This window comes from Calonectris borealis, chromosome 30 (assembly GCF_964195595.1).
Source record: "Calonectris borealis chromosome 30, bCalBor7.hap1.2, whole genome shotgun sequence".
In the NCBI taxonomy this organism is placed as follows: domain Eukaryota; kingdom Metazoa; phylum Chordata; class Aves; order Procellariiformes; family Procellariidae; genus Calonectris; species Calonectris borealis.
The window spans coordinates 571,076-590,685 of record NC_134341.1 but is presented as its reverse complement, the minus strand read 5'-3'; the positions used below and the strand labels follow the sequence as shown (position 1 = coordinate 590,685).

The 19,610-nt window shown below is 63.6% G+C and overlaps 2 protein-coding genes across 8 annotated transcripts in view; both read left to right on the top strand.

Annotated features, from left to right (window-relative positions):
• IKZF4 (IKAROS family zinc finger 4) overlaps positions 1 to 15,378 on the top strand; it is a 30,546-nt gene extending 15,168 nt beyond the window's left edge. For 5 of the 7 annotated variants that reach the window (XM_075133550.1, XM_075133548.1, XM_075133549.1 and 2 more), the window contains 5 exons: positions 3,752 to 4,012; positions 4,445 to 4,612; positions 10,631 to 10,780; positions 11,857 to 11,988; positions 12,259 to 15,378. In XM_075133550.1, coding sequence (XP_074989651.1) covers positions 3,752 to 4,012; positions 4,445 to 4,612; positions 10,631 to 10,780; positions 11,857 to 11,988; positions 12,259 to 12,983 — 1,436 coding nt within the window. In that variant the 3' untranslated portion in view covers positions 12,984 to 15,378. Of the gene's footprint in view, positions 1 to 3,483; positions 3,663 to 3,751; positions 4,013 to 4,444; positions 4,613 to 10,630; positions 10,781 to 11,856; positions 11,989 to 12,258 lie in introns of all 7 variants that reach the window. The other 2 variants (XM_075133552.1, XM_075133551.1) reach the window with 2 other exon arrangements.
• Positions 15,379 to 16,429: 1,051 nt separating this feature from the next.
• On the top strand, positions 16,430 to 17,912 carry RPS26 (ribosomal protein S26). Its single transcript, XM_075133590.1, has 4 exons — positions 16,430 to 16,627; positions 17,017 to 17,194; positions 17,357 to 17,487; positions 17,820 to 17,912. Exons 1-4 carry the CDS (start codon positions 16,625 to 16,627, stop codon positions 17,853 to 17,855), a joined length of 348 nt encoding a protein of 115 aa, XP_074989691.1. The 5' UTR covers positions 16,430 to 16,624; the 3' UTR covers positions 17,856 to 17,912.
• The last annotated feature ends 1,698 nt before the right edge of the window (positions 17,913 to 19,610 follow it).

Below are 19,610 nucleotides of genomic sequence, written 5' to 3'. Positions count from 1 at the left end.
GCCTTCTCGGGGCAGCAGTCAAGTTTCCGTGGGCCGTACGTGCCACTAAGTCGTGTTGACGCACGAAGAGAAGGAGCGCTGAGACGAGATAAGCTGGCAAGTCCCGCTCTGAATTGCTCCCTCGGTATTCAGGAGCCGACAGTTGGGCCACCTCTACCAGATTGACTCAACCAACGCCGAAAAGACCGGCGCTGCTCTCATCTTCCCTCTCTCCCGGCTTCCAGCGTGCAGTTGCCTATTGCTTTTCCATAGCAGAGAAACTCCCTCGTAATTTATCCGCGTGGGCTTCCAGCAGTTCGGTGATTGGGACACCTCTGGTTAGGTCCTGGTGTTTGAAGGTTGCTCTTTCTGAACCAGGATAAAATAAACCCAAACCATTACGTTTTCAGAAGGGGTAGCGTTACGAATTAGCTCTGTCGCCGTTTTTTCCTTTTATTACATGCTATTTATTTTCTATTTGCCCTATAAAAACGCTTAGAAGCTCTGCAAAGAAATAAAATCTTGGCTTTTTCGCAGAGGACAGTTCTGAGAGGTAACGCAGCCTTTTCGCTTGATCAGAAGCAAAAGGAATTGAGCACGTGGACTGACTGAAAGGACAATAACGATCCCTTCCCCTTTAACAGCAGGATGCTAGTGATGGTATTGCCTCTGATCTGACTTGACTTCACAGCTGGTTCATCCAGCAAGCATCGTGCCCCAGAGGAGCAAGAATATTATATAACCTGTTCTGCCAGCAGAGACTCCTCTCCAGTGAGACCGGACTCTGCATTGGTTCTGAAAGGAGAATTACAGAACAATAGTTGGCCTCCCTTCTATGCCCAGGAAAAAAATAAGTCCCCAGGGGAATGGGAGAAAGGAAAAAAAAAAAAAAAACCAAACCCAACGAGAAAATCAAAGTGCAGCAAACGTCAACTCATCCAGGCGGCTCCCACCACCGAGAGAGGAGCTTTTCACTTCGTGTTTGTGCACAGAGGCGTCTGTTTGTGCCGGGTCTCCTGGATGCTCCCAGGGGAGCGTGGTGGCACCGGCCAACACATAAATAAAGTTCTGCTCCCCCCGCAAGAATGCTTCAGCCGCAGAGTCTCCTCCCAGTCTGCAGCCAGCGGTGGCTTTGGCCAGTGGCTCAGCAGACGGTCTGGAAGTGCCTCCGATTGCCAAGGCCGGGTGTATGCACAGTTCACGTTGCCTGGAGCCTCTCTGGGAAGGCAGCATTGTCTGCCGCGAGGATCCAGGAAGGGAAGGAGGGGAGCAAGAGCCAGAATTCCTGGGCTCTTCACCCGGCAATAAACCTCACGCAGTCTCGGATGAATCACTTCCATGCCGCCGCTCCTCGTTAATCCCCCCTCGCGAGGCTGTACCTAGCTCTGGGGAAGAGCCAGAGCCCTCCTGCCTGCCGTGTCGAGGGCGGCGCGGAAGAGGAGCTGTCCTCTCCGGGCGCGTGGCCTGGCTCCTCGGGGGCCGCGTGGCCGCCCTTCCCGGGGGAGCGGGAGGCGCGGGTCTCCCCAGGACTGGGACCGTCTTGCTGCCGCCATCTCCGCTCTCCGGTGTTCGCGCGTCCTCCTTGCCCGGTAAGCGACCCAAAGCCTTCCTGCTCGCCCACCGGGAAGGATCGTCCCTGCCTCGGCCGATGTGAGAGCTTATTCAGAACCCCCCAGGTTTTAAAGGTCAAATCCTCCGGATGGTTTGGGACCCGGGACGTTACCAAGGTTTTCCCGAATCCCCTCGGCTGGTACGCTGTGTCCGTCGGCGTGCCGCAGGCGTCCCCGGGCCGTGGGTGAGCGTTCACGCTCTCACAAAGAGCTGAATGAGCCCCAGGGGTCGAGTCAGCACCAGATCTGGAAGCTGCTGGGATTTCTGTGTGGTTGCACTCAGTCTGCTCCGTTCTCACGCCTGTCTCCACAAGGCAGCTTGGACTCTGCAATCTCCTACCCTCCGGGCAGCAGCAGAGTCCTTTGTGTATATAAAGTTCAGTTTTCTCCAGCCCCCACAGTTCTCCTCTTAAGGGATTGGGAAGAGCCTCCTGCTTTAAATGGAAGAAATAAGAATCTGATATTTAAAGGGATTCTGTAAATATTTTGTTTAAGCCCGTGGGCTCTGTGCGCGGCCATGTGGGTGACCTGGATTCGACTTTACTCCATCGTCATCTTCCTCCAGCCAGCCAGGACCAGCGCTACGGGAGCAGGTAGCGGGTGCCATCGGCCGAGGAGCGGCCGTCCCCGGACGGAGAGTGCTGGGGAGCCTCCCCAGGGGATTCCCTCTCGCTCCCGGCTGCTGGCGATGGCTTAAAGTGGGAGGAAACTTTCCAATTTGATCATTTAAAGACTGGCTCTCCAAACAGGCGGCTTTTCACCGAGGCTGAGGGTGTCCCGGTGGCAGCTCTCCCTCGAGCAGAGGGTACAGCTGGCGTCGTGAGGTGGGACGACCGCTCGGACACTTGGCGGAGGGAGGAAGCGTGCAGGATCTGGGTGGACAAGTTCACGGGGACGTAGCGGAGGGAGGGGAGGGAGAGGTTTCCCCCGTCCTTCCCTCTCCTGGTCCCCGCAGGGCTGCAGCTTGCTGGCAGCGGAGGGAGCGGAGCGGTCACCGTTGTCTCGGGGAGTGTTTGATTTGTGGCATTCCACAGATCATTAGAGCAGCCGGGAATGTAGGTCAGGGCTGGCGCATCCCCTTGCCAGCCTCCGCTCCTGGTGCTGCAGGAGGAAGGAAAGGTAGCGGCGGGGAGGGAAACCCGGGGGCTTTGCAGCGGCGCAGCGCCTGCCCCGCGGCGGGGAGACCCACCTGCTGCCCGCGCCCCTCCAGTCGTGGGGGGTCGTCCAGCTTTGGTGGGCTTCTGGAGCACGGTTCCGCCGGCTCCTGCCCTCCCTCTGCTCTCGTCCGGACCAGAAACGCTGCGGGGCGGCTGCTCCCGGGACTCACCAGCCCTCGGCTGTGGGACCTTTCCCTGGTCCCTGGCATCGCTCACGTCCACTTCCCTAATTTCACACAAGCTTTCTCAGGGTTTTCGGTGCCCAAACGCCACCCCACGCGTGTCTGCGTGTTCATGCCCTCCCTGCGTTTGCCGTGATTCCTCTTCGGCGGCTGCGGGAAGGGGAAGAGGCAGAGCTGCCTGCGGGGAGCCCGAGCCGGGGCAGCCAGGGCTGCCGGCGAGGCAGCGCTCGGCGTGGCTGGGGCAGGGGTGGGGGTTTTCAGGCAGCACCGTCCTGCTCGGTTTCTTTTTTCTGCCTTTAGATAGTTGATGGAGCCCAGGTCTTGTAGCAAAGATGAAAACTTGCGGTGAAGCAACGGCTTCTCTAGTGAGCCGGGATTTACTGACTACCCAAGAGACTCCTGTTAGGGTCTCTGTGCCAGTGGATTTTGAGCCTTTACTGATTCAGAGAATCAAAATTTGGTGTCTTTGCTTCCTCTGCAGTACTTTAAAAGCACGAGTGGCTTTTCTTTCCCCCTCTGCCTGTGAATCCAGGGAACTAATGTCTTTTTCTTCAGTCAGTCACCTTGCAGGGCGGGATGCAGAGCAGTAATCTTCAGGGTGTGCAAACAAGCCGTCCAGCCCATAACCTCGTGCGATCCGTGTTTGATGTCTGTTCTTGAGTAGTCAACCAAATAAGAAGATGCACGTTTATCGCAAACAAATCACTTAACGCATCACAGTATTTCTTTCAGGAGTAAGTCTTGCCTAACCTGTGCTCCCAACTTCTTTCACTTAAGAGTTTTTTCCTCCGCTGACTGTTTTACCCCTTCTGCCTCCTCGTAGCAAACTCTATCAAGGTGGAGATGTACAGCGATGAGGAAGCCAGCCGGCTGCTGTCACAGGATGACCGGATGCTCGAGAAGGAGGACAGCGTGATCGTGGAGGACTCGCTCTCGGAGCCCCTGGGCTACTGCGACGGGACGGGCCAGGAGCCGCACTCCCCCGGGGGCATTCGGCTGCCCAACGGCAAGCTGAAATGCGATATCTGCGGGATGGTGTGCATCGGCCCCAACGTGCTGATGGTGCACAAGCGCAGCCACACTGGTGAGTGGCAGCCCCGAGGCCAGCGTTGCTGCCGGGGCAGGATGGGCTGGAGGGAAGCAAGTTTCTGAAGCCGGGTGGCAAGCGTGTGTTGGCCGGTGGGCACGGGTGCCGCGGGAGATGGGCGTCGGGTCCAAGATGCTGAGCCCGGTGGTGGTGGCCAGAAGATGCTCGTGGGGAAAGGTCCAGGAAAGTGCTGGTCTTTCCTTTCGCTGTCCAACCTCCAGCAGCAGGTCTGTCTTTCCCCAGGTTGGAGGTCACATCCAGAGCACCTCGTTTGGGAGTTAACTTAGGGCTTTCCCTCTCAAATGCGTTCAGCGCTGCTGAACCTGTGAATGCTTCTGCTCTCCCGGGCTGTTGAGTCGAGAGCTGCTCCTCTGCGGACGTGGAAAATGCTTTTAATTGGGAGTTTCACCCGCTGCTCCGGTTTTGCAGGAGAAAGGCCGTTCCACTGCAACCAGTGCGGAGCCTCCTTCACCCAGAAGGGAAACCTCCTGCGTCACATCAAACTGCACTCTGGCGAGAAGCCCTTCAAATGTCCCTTCTGCAACTACGCCTGCCGCAGGAGGGACGCGCTCACCGGCCACCTGCGAACGCACTCCGGTGGGTAGCTGCGGCCGGCCACGGGGCGGGAAGGGAGGAGGAGGCACGGAGGGAACACACGGTGATGGTACAAAATCGGGGATTTGAGCCCGGCTTCCAAAAGCGCCAGCCTCGAGCTCTGAACCGACAGCAGCCAAACTTGCTCTCCTATCGGCTTTCGGCTTGCCGCAGCCGCTACGCTGCTGCCGCGGTGCAGAGCCGACCTGCCAAAAGCAGAGCGTGTGCCCGCGGGAGGTTGTGTCGGTGTTTGGTTAATGGTCTGGGAACTCCGCTAACCGGAGGGGGGCCTGCAGGGGCTTTGTGCCGCTGTGTGCCAGTTGTTCCTGGGGGTTATTGCATCTCTTTCTTATAAAGATAAATGTTTAATAGATTTTATTGAGTCAAGATAGGTCCCACCCTTGGGTGTGCCCTGCCCTAGTGAAAATGAGCGCTGAGGGGTTTTGTTTGTGTGTTTTGACATTGTCCTTTTTAAATATGACATTTGAGATGTGGTTTTCACCCTCCGGTTCCGTGATGTAACAGCTGGCGGGGGCCATGGGTGGGAGTGAAGTACGCCAGCCGGCCCCCTGGTTTGTGATCGTTTTCCCTTGATTTGCGTACCGGCGTGTTTCTGCGGTGCTGCCGGGGCTTTTAAAGTTCAAAGCAGATGGCTTTGAACACCTGTGACTCTAACCTTTCGAGTGCTGCGTGGAAATGAGTGTCGTGTGCTTCCTTGAAGGAAGAAACCTGTCCCCTGCAGAGCCTGTTCTCATCGCAGCCTTGCCCAGGAGCCCAGAAACCTGCTCCCCCCTCGCAGCCTGGCCCAAGAGCCCCAGTTTTCTTTAGGTTTCTGCCCTGTGCCCTTCTCAGCGGGGAGGTTGTGATGCTCCGGGTTTAAGCTCCCATCTTGCTGTGGACGAATCTTCCCACTTTGCGGGGGGAAGTTTTTTGGAAGTTTGTCATCTCTGCCCCGCACACACATCTGAGACTTTCTGGGGGAAGCCAGAGGGGAATCTAAGCGGTTTGACCCCCGGAGCGAGGTGCCAAGCCTGGAACGGGGCTGTTGGTTCTCACCTGGCGCCCGCGCGGGAGGAGGTTTGGGGGTTTGCAGAAGCTTCCCATCCGTTATATTCTTTCTCTGGACGTCCCTGCTGCCGAGGGACAACGCTGCTTCTCAGTGTAGAACTTTTTGGTCTCTTGTCTGGTTCTTCAGCCTGGCCAGAATATGGCAGCGGTGGCGCTTCTGACACCGAGGTGATCGGGAAAGAGTCGGTTTCGCCCCAGGGGAGGAGGTGAGGTTAGCGGCCTTGGGCTTTGCCAGTTGATGGGGAGAAATGCCAAAGAAATCCTTTCCCTGCATTCTTTCCTTATCTCTAAGGGGGAAAAAAAAAAAAGCAAGAAGGCAGTAGTTGGAGGCAAAAACCCTCCTGTCATTAACTCTAGAGAGCAAAGAGCGTGTGCGTCTCCTCCCGCCCCGCTCGGAGGGTGAGGAAAGCCAGGCTCCAGTGACAGCCCGGCTCCCCACGAAGCACCGAAGCACCGCAGCGGCTGCTCGGACCAGCTGAGCCGCAGCCGCTCCGCCTCGAGGCCTTCGGCTCTCCCGACGAGTCCTTCGGTCTGGAGCGATCAGCATCATCCGTCTTCCTCCCCTCCGCCCCCAGACGCTCCGAGCGGCAGCAGCTCGGCCGGCGCCGAGCCGCGCTCCATCTTGGGCAGCGCTGCCTCGGCTCGGGGAGGAGTTACCGCACGGCGGAGCGGAGGGCTTCGGCATCTGTCTGCCGCGAGCTCGCTTTGCCGGCGGCTCTACCCTGCGCCCTTCCAGGGTGCCGCTGACAAGCCCCTGCCGGGGACCTCCGGCACGCGGGTTTTTGGCAGGGGACGGGTGCTCTGAAGCTGGACGGCTCCCGGATTTTTAAAAAAAAAATCTGGTGTGTCTGGGGCAGAGTCCCATTAGGAAGGAACCCATTAGGAGGGGTTCTGTTTAAACCCTCCCCGTCCCCTCCGTGTTGGGGTGTGGGTTTTTGGGGCGTTACGTGGTTCCAGGAACCCCGACTCGCTGGCAGCCCAGAGGTTTGCGCAGACCCGAACCGAGGGGCACGTGCTGCGCCGGCAGCTCCCGTGGCTGGTGCGACCCTGCTCCGAGCCTGCCTCGCGCTCGCGGGGGCTTTCTCCTCATTAATGTGCTTCAGGGGACCCCGAACCGTCCAGACCCGGGGGTGCAGGGTCATTTCTGGACTCCTCGGTCGTGTCGTGGGTCGAGATCCCCCTCTCGGGCTGTGCCCGTCCGCCACGTTCGCCCTCGCTGGGCGTCCGGAGGTGGGTCCTTGGCAGAGCTGTGCGACGTCTCCCTGCTGCCAGGCGTGGAAAGGGTCGCCTGGAGTCCTTCAGTCAAGAGGCACAGAAATGGGACAAGCCCTCACAACATATCAAACAAAAATTAGTCTTTATGGGAGCTAATTACTAAGAAAACCTTCGTTTAATGTGGATTTCACAGGCGAAAGTCTAGCGGTTACCCTGCCTGGGTGGAAGGCAGTGGGGCTTGGCTTTCCCTCCCTCTGCCTTAACTAGAGGCATGTGCATTTCATGCCGTCCCCATGAGGGCCACTAAGCTTTCATCTCAGAAGATGCGCTGTCCAAAAAAGTGAGGTATTAAAACCCAGATCAAACACGCTGTGTTGCTCTGAAATAGATCAGAAGCTGCAGCCCACACCCGGGACAGCTGAGACGAGCTGTCGGTCCCGCGAGACCTCCCTCCCTTTTAGTCCTCGCCGCTTCGCAGCCCAGTAAATAAACGAACCTGGAGCTTGCGTTCGGAGGGAGCCTTTCTGTTTGTTGTACTTGGTCAGAAGAAACTTCTCCTGGTGGGGCCCAGCAGCGAGGAGAGCGTCCCCCGTGCTCACGTTTTGGGTATTACATGGGCGAAGAACTTTGGGGATCCCAAACAGACCTCGTTGCTCGCTGGAAGCCTCTCGCCCACGTTAGGTGACAGATGGACCGCGTCCATCCGAGACATGAGCACGTGGCGGTGGGTAAATGATGGCGTTTTCAAAGAACAGATTAAGGAGTAAAAGGGAAAGTGACTGGTCGCAGGGCGAAGCCCGGCTCGGGACGGAGCCTCCCTCCTTGTCCTGCAGCCGCCGTAAAACCCCGTCCCCGAGCCGTAGCTGACCCTCTGCGAGGGGAAGCCCAGCGCAGACTCAGCAAACCACCGTGGCAGGGCATCGCTGCGGCGTGGGCAGAGCCGAGGAGGAGCCTCGGTGCTGGGAGCGAGACCTTTGCTGCCGAGGTGCGTGGGCAGGACGGCTCGGTCCCCGTGTCCCCAGGGAGCCGTCCCAGCGCGGTCGGGCGATGGCCAGGTCCCGGGCCCCTCTGTGTCCTGCTGTCCCTCTGCCTGTCCCCAGAGCCCCGAAACACAGGCTGAGGCGGGGACGGGGAAGGCTGGATCCTGAGGAAGTAACTTCAGGGTATCCATGCGGAGCTTCCCGGCTTGGAAAGCCAACCCCGATCCCAACGCTGCCATCAGGGGAGCTTTGCGAAGCACAAACACACGCAGGGGTTTGGGTTGTTGTTTTGTTTAGGAGTAACAAAACCGAGCCATTTGGGGAACTCTTAACTTTAAAAGCTGAGCGAGTGATGGAGATTAATGAGACGTAATGGAATTTGGAGTCGAGGCTCTCCCATCTAAATTGCTAGATTTGAGGAGTAAATTCCTAACGCGCATTTTTGTGTTCATACTCGGAGGCTAGTGGCATCCTCGCTTCCCTTGGGACCGGAGTAAACCAATATTCAGCTGCTCTGCGACAATGCTGCTGCCTGGGGAGGGCCGGGAGGAGAGACTTGCACTTGTCATCGGCTTCTCTGGATTGATTTCTAACGCGGAGCTTCGGTGGTGAAATCCATGGTGGCTCCTGGACTCCCGGATCTGCCTGTGGCTTGGCTGAGCTGCCGGGCTGGGACCGGGCAGGGTACGGCGCACGCGGGCGCAGCCGGTCTCCTCGTTGACCGTTGACCGGCGCCTGGGCAGGCTCCGGTAGGAGCTGTCGCAGGAGGATGTGCTGGCCCCGCTTCCCGGCCGCAGCGCAAAGCACTTCGCATGAATCCAGGTGGCGAGGCTGGGGCGGGAGGTAAATGCAAGTTCACCTACAGCCTGAAAATGTGGGGTTTTTTTTAAAAAGCACTTAAAGGTTAAACCACAAGCTGCAAAAAACCCCAAAACAACCCCTTAAACCTGACAGGAAAAGAGCGAGCCTGGTCCAGGCGGGTCTCGACAGGCAGCACGCTGCTCCTCGAGCCGGACGGGGCCAGCGTGACGCAGGCGGCTGTCACGGGGCTGGCTGACGCCCCTGCCAGCACGTCCCGGGCGCAGGGCAATGGGCTCCGGCTTCCAGCAAAAGCGGCCGATTTCGGGGCATCGCCCCGCTGCTAAACCCAGCCTCCCCGCCCCGCGGGGCAGCGTCGGAGGGGAAGGGCACGGCACGGCAGCTCTTGGGCTTCTCTCGGCCGCCTCGGTCCCTGGCTCTTGCCTGGTGGAGCGCGTCCCCAGCGTGGCATGGCTCTGTGCGTTGGCGTCCTGCCCGTTTCGGGAGGCGAGCCCCCGGTGGGAGCGATGGCCGGGGAGAAGGAGCACGCGGGGCTGCGCTCTCCATCCTGGTCGAGTGCCCGGGGCTGTGCAGGGGGCTGGAGAGCCCACCCCGCTCTGCGGCTCAGCCTCCCTGCGCTTGCCTTTTTTGCCCGTTAGCATCATCTTGCCTAACGAGCTGCCTCCCCAAAAGGCGTCTGAGTGTGATCAACCTGCGGCAGCGGGTCCCTTGGAGCCTGGATCCCTTTCCCCCTCCCCAGACTATTTAATGGGGGGAGACCGCCTTGCCCTTTCCTCCGCGCCCGAAGGATGTCGTCTGGTCTGCCGCCCAGGTACTGCTGTGATTATACCTAATTAGCAATCACCCGGCGAGCGGCACAAAACCCCCGTGTCAGCATTTGCGTTTCCCCATCCCCTGCGCAGACAGCAGCCTCGCGGCGCGATGGAAACTGCGACGGGGTTCAGAGATACCATCTCCCCTCGGGAGCGGTCGTGATTTTTCACTGTAAGTCGTCTGCCGGTTAAAACGTGCAGATAATAACATGGCGTGCGCAGCCCGCCGCGAGGAGCACCGCCGGCTCCGCGGCACGCGGCGGCCGCTCTCCTTTGTCCGTCGGTTGCCGGCCAGCAAGGTTGAACGCCGACCTTGGGTGGCTTCGGTGATTTTCAGTCAGAAGTGAGAAAATTGGGAGAGATGAGAATAAAAATGTGTCTGGCGAGTGTCTTACCACGAATCTCGCTGGGGGGGTTGTGTGTGCACACTCCGCGCAGCAACCGAGTGCTGGCCAAGCCACCGAGCGCTTTGTGGTGAATGGAGGGTGAAGAAACACTTAGAAATGTTTAAAAAGTTGGAGGGTCCAGCTGCCCTCCTTAAATATTGCCTTTGCCATCCGGGTTTCCAGCATGAGGGTTTACCTGGAGGTGCGTAACGTGGCCAGGCAGCTGCTAGAAACCCCTGTCGCTGGTGTCCTGGGAGCTGAGCCGGGTAAAGGCCGGGTCTGAGGCGTTTTGGTTTAGGTATTTGGCCAAATTACGATTTATTTTCGTAGCTCCCCATCTATCAAAATCCGGGAGCATCCAGCCCTTCTCCTGCGGCTCTCCGGCAGGGAGCGGCGTTTGAGGAGGCAAATCCTCGAGCTGCTGGGGTGCGTGCGGTAGCTGTCTCTGGGCTAGGAGGTGAGGAGCAAGGCTGAGGAGGAAGCTGAGGGCTGCGGGTCACGGCTCTTGCTCCCAGCTCTGGAAGCTGTTGCTGGAGACGTGCCGGAGAGGTCCCTTCTCTGCGGCACAGCTAGATGGGGCGGTGGGCTGACGGCGAGGGTCGCTGCCCCGCCGTGACGCTCCTGTCGACCAATTCCTGCTGCTTTTCTCTCCCATCGACGCACGTCCAGCCCTTTCCCGGCTCTTTGGCGAGGGCACCGTGTCTGTTCTTACGGCCAGGCTCTGGTTTGCGTGTTTTGCAGTCTCCTCCCCCACCGTCGGCAAGCCCTACAAGTGCAACTACTGTGGCCGGAGCTACAAGCAGCAGAGCACGCTGGAGGAGCACAAGGAGCGGTGCCACAACTACCTGCAGAGTCTGAACACTGAACCGCAGTCGCTGGCCAGCCAGCAAGGTCAGTGCCGCGGGGCGGCCGGGGGCCGGAGCCCCGCTGCCTCCCTGGCTCCGGGGACACCACGAGGGGTCCCGGCAGGGTGGGAAATGGGGGCGCGGGTTCGCTTTCCAGCCCCGTCTCTGGCTGTTGGGGTCGAGCTTCAGGGACATCCTTCCCATTGGAAAAAGGGGGGGTGCTGCGTGGGGGAGAACGTGAGCCCCGGCGCTGTCCGTGCCCTGGCGATCGTGGGATGAAAGGTGCTATGCCTGTGCGTTGGTTAATGCCGCAAACTGCAAGTGCAAAGTGTTACCTCCCTGGTTCCTCCCCTCGCCGCCAGCCGAATTTCAAAGCCCCCTGAATCGAAACAGACCCTTGGCCCGTATTTCTAGAGCAAGAACTACCGAGAGCGTTTTCCATAAATAACAGGACACAACTACGACACCGCGATGTAGGGGATTTACCCCTGTGGGCAGGTGTCTGAAACGGGCACCGCGTGGCTTGGAAGCAGCTTCTGGCTCCTCCTCGGAGCCTGCAGACAGACCCCCCCGTCTTTGCTGCGCCGGCAAAGAACCAAAGCCGGAGCCTTCCGGGCTCCTCGCCCTTTTGGAGCCGGACCTGGTCCCGTTAGAGCCACCGGTGCTCACAGCGAGGTTCACCGGTTAAGGCTGCGCGGACACTTTAGCCGGATGATCCGTAACCTGCGGGGCACGGGAATGGCGGAGCTGCCCTCGCCAGCAGCGACACGGGGCAGGTCTCCCCAGGAGGGGGTTGAGAGTCGGCAAGAAAAGCGAGGGCACTTCGATCCGTTGAAGCCGGCTCCTCTTCCCCAAAGTGGCAGGAGCGGGCGCAGCTCGATGAAGAAGGGAGGCGGACCGGCTGCCGGCGCTCCCCTGCGACCGATTCACCGACGGGGTAAGCTCTGGGCCTGGAGCAGGCAGCCCGGGAGCCTTTCCGTAGGTCCGTCCCAGCTAGCAGAGGGCAGGAGCGGCGTGCCTCGAGCGCTGGCTGCGGAGTCTCCGGCCTGGGTCGCAGCGTGCCCGTCCCGCTCGCCCCGTCCCGCGGTTGCCGGCTGAACCGGGTTTCCCTTGTCTTGCCAGGTGACGAGATGCGGGACCTGGAGATAGTGCCGGACTCTCTGCTTCACCCCTCGTCCGATCGGCCGACGTTTATTGACCGGCTGGCGAACAGCCTCACCAAACGGAAACGATCGACACCTCAGAAATTCGTGGGTAAGGGGATTTCCCCGCCCTTGCTTCCCGGGCAGACCGGAGAGAGGAGGGAGAGGGGGCGCCCCCGGCCGCCGGAGCGACCCCCCCGGGAGCTGAGACTCTGCACTTGGGCACGCGGCTGGTGTTCGCACAGCGCCTTTCATTCCCACGATCCTGGGCCGGGGCAGGTCTCGCACGCGGTGCTGGGGAGGGGAGAGGACGTCGGGGGGGGCGGGGGTGCTCCCCAAACCCAAGCCTTGCCCGTTCCGACGCCGCTCTCCTTCCCGGCAGGGGAGAAGCAGATGCGATTCACCCTCTCGGACCTCCCCTTCGACGTGAACTCCGGCTTCGAGAAGGACGTGGAGATGGTCTCGGCCCACCACCCCCTCGACCCCTCCTACGGCAGCTCCCTGTCCCTGATGGGGGGGGAGCATCTTCGCCCCCTCCGGCTCCCCCCCACAAACTGCATCTCGGAGGTCACCCCCGTCATCAGCTCCGTCTACACCCAGATCCAGCCCCTGCCGGGTCGGCTGGAGATGCCGGGGGGCCGGGAAGCCGCCGAGGGGCACGAGGACGTGCCGGACGGGGTGCAGGTGGTGTACCGGGGCCGGGAGCCGGGCGTATCGCCCACCAACGGCTGCCAGGACTCGACGGACACGGAGAGCAACCACGAAGAGCGGAGCTCGCAGCTGCCGGCGGGGAACTGCGCCAGCAGCCGCCAGAGCCCAGCCTACGCCAAAGAGGACCCCAAGCTGCCGGAGGGACCCCCGGCCGCCCGCTCCACGCCCAGCTCCGCCAAAGAAGCCCTGCGGGTGGTCAACGAGGACGGGGAGCAGATCAGGGCCTTCAAGTGCGAGCACTGCCGCATCCTTTTCCTGGACCACGTCATGTTCACCATCCACATGGGCTGCCACGGCTTCAGAGACCCTTTCGAATGCAACATCTGTGGCTACCACAGCCAGGACCGGTACGAGTTCTCTTCCCACATAGTGCGGGGCGAGCATAAAGTCGGCTAAAAGCCCCCCCTTCCCTCCTCCGCCCGTCCCCCCCAGCCCGCCCTCGACTCTTCCTCTGTCTCTAGCTCAGCCCCTCCACCCTTAGGGCATGGAACTGTTGGTTTTTCTTTTATACTCCTTTGCACTGACTTTGGCTACAAAAATATTTAAAAAAAAAAAATCAATAACTAAAAAAAAAAAAAACAACCAACCCCGACGAGGGGGAGCTCTTAACAATTTGCCTTTTTATAAATGGAGTTATTTAAATATTAACGGACTTTTTTGTGCTTTCCCCCCCCACCTCTCACCTCCCTCCGTTATTTATTAAGCTTCTTAGTTTCTCTTTTTATAACTCTTTTTTTTCTTCCCCCCCCCCCCCGCCCTTAAAGTCTCACTTGAATTTTTGAGACTGGTTCTCCTCCCTCTCCCGCCCCGGTCCCGGTCGGCTCTCCGGCACGGCGCTGGCTCTCGGCGCCGGCCCGGAGCTCTGAGCCCTTTCCTTGGTGCGAGCCCGGCATTGCCCGTCCCCGCTCTCGGGCGAAGCGAACCTCAGATTAGGTGCTAAAAAACCCCGGGACTGCCCCCTCCGTCGGCCGCGAGCCCCCCTGCCTGGCGGGGGGCCGCTGCGCCCCGAGCTTTAATGAGTCTAAATACACGGAGCGTAAAGCAGGGACCCCCCTGCCTCCCCGCGGAGCCAGGTCGGTGAAGCCGGGTTTTGCCCGGCTCCTCCTTCCCGCGGTGTTTGAAGCCCCCCGAACGCCTGGCCCCGCACGGGGGGCCGTGGGGGTCCGCATCGCTCCGCTTAAATGAAGGAAACGTAAGCCAGGAAGATGGCGAGCGTCCGGGTGACGGCTCCATTCTGCTGCCTGGGATCTCCTCCTCCTCCTCCTCTTCCTCGGCACAGGCCAGTATCTCCAGCCCGCTCTGCTGCAGGGGGTGCTCCCCGCACGCTGCCCGCCGGCGGCGGGGACGCCGGACCCCCGACCTGGCCCCCCCTCGCTCCCTCTGCCCCCAAAGCCTTCGCGGGTGAGTTGCTCCCTCCGGCATTCCCGGAGGATTGGCGGGGTCCCCCGCCAATGTCATTTCTGTTCCCGCAGCGTCTGCCCCGCGCTCGCACGCAGGAGTCGGGGCGGCGGCACCCTGAACCCCGGAGCTTTGCCCTCGGTCCCGCCGGCAGCGGGACCCCCGGCCCCGCCGTGTTCGGGGGGTCCCAAAGAGGGGTGGGAGGTTGGGGGTGTCGTCTGCTGCGTCGAGCAAACGTCTGCTGAGCCCCTTCCCCTGGGACGGGCTCCCCGCGGCTCCGGGGGCAGATTGCCGGGAGCCGGACGGTTTTCAGGGCGAGACACCGAGGGAAGGGGCTCCGGGTCCCACGGGGGTCCGGAGCCGGGGACCCCCCCGGGACAGGGTCCCCTGGCGAAAGGGGTGTAGCGGGGCCGGGGAGGCAGCCGATATAACCAAAAATAAAGCGCGAGCCGGGTGCTGATCCCTGGCGGGTGCCACGACGGAGCCGGCCCCCTCCTCGGTGCTCGCAGCAGCCGGGACCCCCGGCCGCAGCCCCCCCGCCCGGGGGGGGCCCCGCTTCCTACCCAGGCCCAGGATGCATAAAACGCCCCTCAGCAGCAGCCGCTCCCCGGGGCTCTCCTGAGGTTGAAACCAAAGGCTGTTCCTTTTTCTACGGACACAAACACAACCACCTCACGCGGCGGCAACTCCCGCTGCCCCTATTTCCCATTTTCTTTTATTATTTTTTTTTTTCCCCTTCCTTTCTTGCTTTTCTGTTGACGGTGTCTGCGTGGGGAGAGGGGACGGCTGAGCCGGGGCTCGGCGCGGGGCTCGGCTCGCCCCTTCCCGCCCGCTGCCGCCGATAACCGGCACCGGCAGAACAAGCCGGAGCCCCCCACGCCCCCCCCCAGCGCCAAAACAAACCCAGAAAGGGGTTTTTACAAACCGAAATGGAAGTTCTGCAGTTTCTGACAGCTCTTGGGTTTTTTTTCTTTCTGTCTCTTTTCTTTTTCCTGTAAAAGAGTCTAAAACAAAAATGTAGGAATTTTGTAAAACTCCAGGTCGCTTTACTCGTGTAAATATCTATATTTTTTAATCAGATGTATGAAGAACAAACGATGATGTGCAATACCCCGGCCTCCCCCCGGCTACGGCCCCTCCTTCCTTTCTAACGAGTTTTCATTTGTATATCGTTAATGGATTTGCTGTCGTCTTTGTTTTTTCCCTTTTTTGTGAGGTTAGACTCGCTTTTGGACAAAAAAACACCCCCCCAACCCCCCCCCCCGTGACCGCAGGAGCTTTTGTATCTGTAAGATATTGTAATTACCTATTTGTGTAACGAGATCTACTACTGTAAGTTTTGTACTGTACTGGCTGAAGGTCTGTTATAAATAAACGGGAGTAATTTAACGCCGCCCCCCCTCCCGCCTCCCTTCTGTGGGTGGGGGGCGCGGGGGGGGCGGGATGCTGGGGTTCGCTTGGCTTGGGGGGGGGGAGGGGGCAGGACACTGCGGGTCCCCTCTAGGGGTTTGGGGGGGAGGACACTTGGGGTCCCCCCTATGAGTACGGGTGGGGCAGGATGGTGGTGGGCCCGCCCCCTCGAGTTGGGAGGGGGCTTGGGGGGGGCAGGACACTGGGGACCCCCCAGGGGTGTGGGGAGGAGGACGCTGGGGGTCCCCCATGGGCACGGGGGGGGGACAGGACACTGGGGACCCGCCCGGGGTGTGGGGGGAGGACACTGGGGGTCCCCCATGGGCACAGGGAGGGGCAGGACACTGGGGACCCGCCCGGGGTGTGGGGGGAGGACACTGGGGGTCCCCCATGGGCACAGGGAGGGGCAGGACACTGGGGACCCGCCCGGGGTGTGGGGGGAGGACACTGGGGGTCCCCCATGGGCACGGGGGCGGGCAGGACACTGGGGGCCCGCCCGGGGTGTGGGGGGAGGACACTGGGGGTCCCCCATGGGCACGGGGGGGGTGGGGGCAGGACAGTGGGGCCCTCCCAGGGGTGATGGGGGGGAGGACACTGGGGGTCCCCCCTAGGGGTCTGGGGGGGAGGATTCTTGGGGACCCCCATAAGGGGCGGGACACTCGGGGTCCCCCCCATGAGCACTGATGGGGAGCCCCCCTCGAGAGCTGGGAGGGGGCTTGGGGACACACACGGGAGACTGGGGACCCCCTGGGGTGGGGGGCAGGACACTGGGGGTCCCCTCTAGGGGTGGGGGGGAGGACACTCAGGGCCCCCCCATGGGCACGGGGCGGGCGGCAGGACCGATTGGCTCCCCGCCCCCCCCAGGACTACATCTCCCAGCGCCCCTTGCGGCGCGCGGGCGGGGGGGATGACGACAGACGCAGCACGCGGCGCGGCGCGGCGCGGCGCGGCGCGCGCGTAGCTGCCTAACACCGCGCGTGGCGCTGACCCCTCCGCTGCGCCGAGGAAAAGTAGTCCCCCTGCCGCCGCCGGTGCCGCGGCCCGGCACCGCCCCCGCCCGCCCCGCGCCCGCCCCGGCCCCGCCGGCGGAGCCGCAGCGAGGCGGTCGGAGGGGCCCTGCGGGGCCGGGGCCGCCGCGGGGCGGCGGTGGAGGCACTTCCGGGCGGAGGGCGGCTATATAAGGGCGGCGGCGCGGCGGCCGGGCCTTCTTTCGCCGCCCTGGCAGCGAGATGGTGAGGGCGGCGCGGCCGGGGGGGCCTCGGGGGGAACGGGGGGGCCTGGAGGGGGGCTTGGGGGGCCCTGTGGGGCAGAGGATGCTGGGGGGGGGCTTGGGGTGCGCAGGGAGGCCGTAGGGCCCGCATGGGGCAGGGGAGGCCGCGGGGAGGCTGGGGGGGCCCTGTGGGCAAGCGGGGGGGCAGGGGAGGGTCGTGAGGGTCCCATGGGGAAGCGGGGGGGCAGGGGAGGCCGGGGGGGGTCCCGTGGGGAAGCGGGGGGGCAGGGGAGGGTCGTGAGGCTCCCGTGGGGAAGCGGGGGGGCAGGGGAGGCCGGGGGGGGCAGCGCTGGGGCATAGGGGGGCTCGGGGGGGGGGGGGGGCTCGGGTTCATCCTGCTCCCCCCCGCAGACGAAGAAGAGGAGGAACAACGGTCGGGCCAAGAAGGGCCGCGGCCATGTCCAGCCCATCCGCTGCACCAACTGCGCCCGCTGCGTCCCCAAGGACAAGGCCATCAAGAAGTTTGTCATCAGGAACATCGTCGAGGCCGCGGCCGTCAGGGACATCTCGGAGGCCAGCGTCTTCGACTGTAAGGGGGGGCGGCTGGGGCTGGGGGAGCCTCCGCACCCCCCGTAACGGGGCCCACCCCGCTCCCTCCGCCTGGGTGGGGGATGGGGAGGGGGAGGCCTGTGCCCTCAGGTGTTTTGGGGTGCCTGGGGGCCGCTGACCCCCCCTCTCGCCCCCCCCCCAGCCTACGTCCTGCCCAAGCTGTACGTGAAGCTGCATTACTGCGTCAGCTGCGCCATCCACAGCAAGGTGGTGCGGAACCGCTCGCGGGAGGCCCGCAAGGACCGGACCCCCCCGCCCCGCTTCAGACCCGCCGTACGTATCGGGGGGGCTGGGGATCCCCCGGGGGTGTGGGGAGGGCACTGGGGGTCCCCCATGGGCACGGGGAGGGGGAGGACACTGGGGGTCCCCCCAGGGGTGGGGGGAGGACACGGGGTCCCCTCTAAGGGTGTGGGGGGGAGGACACTCAGGGTCCCCCCCATGAGCACTGATGGGGGGTCCCCCTCAAGAGTTGGGAGGGGGCTTGGGGACACACACGGGACATTGGGGACCCCCCTGGGGTGGGGGCAGGACACTGGGGGTTCCCTCTGGGACACACACCCCCCCACACACACTGGCTCTGGCTGACGCTTTCCTTCCCCCCGCAGGGCGCTGCCCCCCGGCCCCCCCCCAAGCCCATGTGAGGAGACTCCGGCTGAACGCGGCCCCCAGCGCAGGCTGAATAAAGGACCCTGCACCGAGCCCGGCTCCGCGCCTCTGGGGCTGGGGGGGGCTGAGGGGGGGCGCATCGCTCTGGGGACGGGGGGGCAATGTTTGGGGCGACTGGGGGGCTCCCAGCCCCCTTCTTGTGAGGGGGGACCGGAGTGGGGGGCCCCAGGCTCACCCCGGGGACGGTGTGTGGAGGTGGGGGGCTGCTGCCCACCCCGTGGGGGGAGCCCTGTCCTGCGGGGCTGGGGGGCTCTTTGCCCGCTGCTGCTGTCCAGGAGTGGGACGTGTTTTGGAGGACGGACAGACAGACGGACACGCACCTGGAGCGCGTCCCAGCCCCAGGGTGGACTGGGGAGGGGGGGCACCTCCTGCCCCCATGAGGCAGCTCGGGGAGGGGCTGGTCCTGCACCCACGACCCCCGCGGAGTCCTGGGGCTGCCCCTGGACCCCTCCGGTGGCCCCCAGACCCAGCACCGCTGGGGGGGGCTGTGGGTACCCCGAATCCTCCCCAGGGCCAGGACCTTCCCCGAGCTGGTGGGGGGGGCAGCCCTGACCCCCCCCCGGGAGGGCGGGATGGGGCTGAGGGGCTGCGGTGCAGCCGGGCCGTCACTTTGGGGGGCTGGCGGGTCTTGGGGGGCTGCTGCAGGGCCTGGCCTTTGCCCTGGGGGGGCTGGACAGAGCTGGGGGCTGCTGGGGGGGAGGGGGGGCTGTAATGGGGCCAGACCCCCCACCCCTGGGGTTTTGGGGAGCTGTAATGGGACCCGGTTTTGCCTTGGGGGGGCTGAATGGGGCTGGGAGGGCACAGAGGGGCCAGACCTTTGCTTTGGGGAGCTGGGGAGGGGGGGGCACAGGGGCCGGGCTGGGGCTGGGGGGCTGTGGTGGGGCCAGACCTTTGCCCTGGGGGGGCACAGAGGGGCCCGACCTTTGCCCCGGGGGGGGGCTGAATGGGGCTGGGGGGGCACAGAGGGGCCCGACCTTTGCCCCGGGGGTCTGGGGGCGCTGCAGCGGGGTGAGGCGCTGCCCGGGGGGGCACAGCGGGGCCGGGCTGCACCTGACGGGGCCGGGGGGGCTGCCCCGGGGGGGCCGTGCTCGGCGGCGGGTCCCGGAGGGGCCCAGCCCGGGGCGGGGGGTCCTGGTGCCGCCGCCCCGGGGCGCGGCGGGCGGGTCCCGGGCCGGGCTGCCCGGGGGGGCCCCGCCGCCGCCCCGCCCCGCCCGCCCCGGCCCCGTCCCGCCCCGGCGGCCCCGCGCCAGGTGCATTCCCCCCGCCGCGCCCGGGCACGCCGCAGCCGCCGGGCCCTGCGAGCCGGCCCGCGGAGAGGAGCCGCGATGGACCGGCCCCGGCCCCGGTACCGGCACCGGCACCGGCACCGGGCGCTGCTGCTGCTGCTGCTGCTGCTGCTGCTCCGCGCCCCGGCGCCGGGCGCCGGGCAGGCAGGTGAGCACCGGCACCGGCGGCTCCCGCGGGGACCGGGGCGGCACCGGCAGCGCGCGGGGATCCCGGCGGGATCGGGGGAACCGGGGCTGCTCGGCGGGGACGGGCACCGGGGCCGTGCGGGGATCCCGGGGGTCCCGGGATGGGCGGCGGGACCCGGAGCCCTCGCGGGGGCCGGGAGCGCTCGGGGGTCCCGGTAATCCCAATCGTCCCGATCCCACCGGTGTGGGATCCCGATCTCGGCGACTCCCCCGGCCCCTTCCCGGGACCCCCCGCCCGGATCCCCAGTGCTGCGACCC

What these genes read in the sequence shown, in the direction of transcription:
- RPS26 (XM_075133590.1), top strand. An exon ending in GGAGGCCAGCGTCTTCGACT is followed by an intron (nt 17,195 to 17,356) that starts GTAAGGGGGGGC and finishes CCCCCCCCCCAG; the next exon opens with CCTACGTCCTGCCCAAGCTG. An exon ending in CGCCCCGCTTCAGACCCGCC is followed by an intron (nt 17,488 to 17,819) that starts GTACGTATCGGG and finishes TTCCCCCCGCAG; the next exon opens with GGCGCTGCCCCCCGGCCCCC.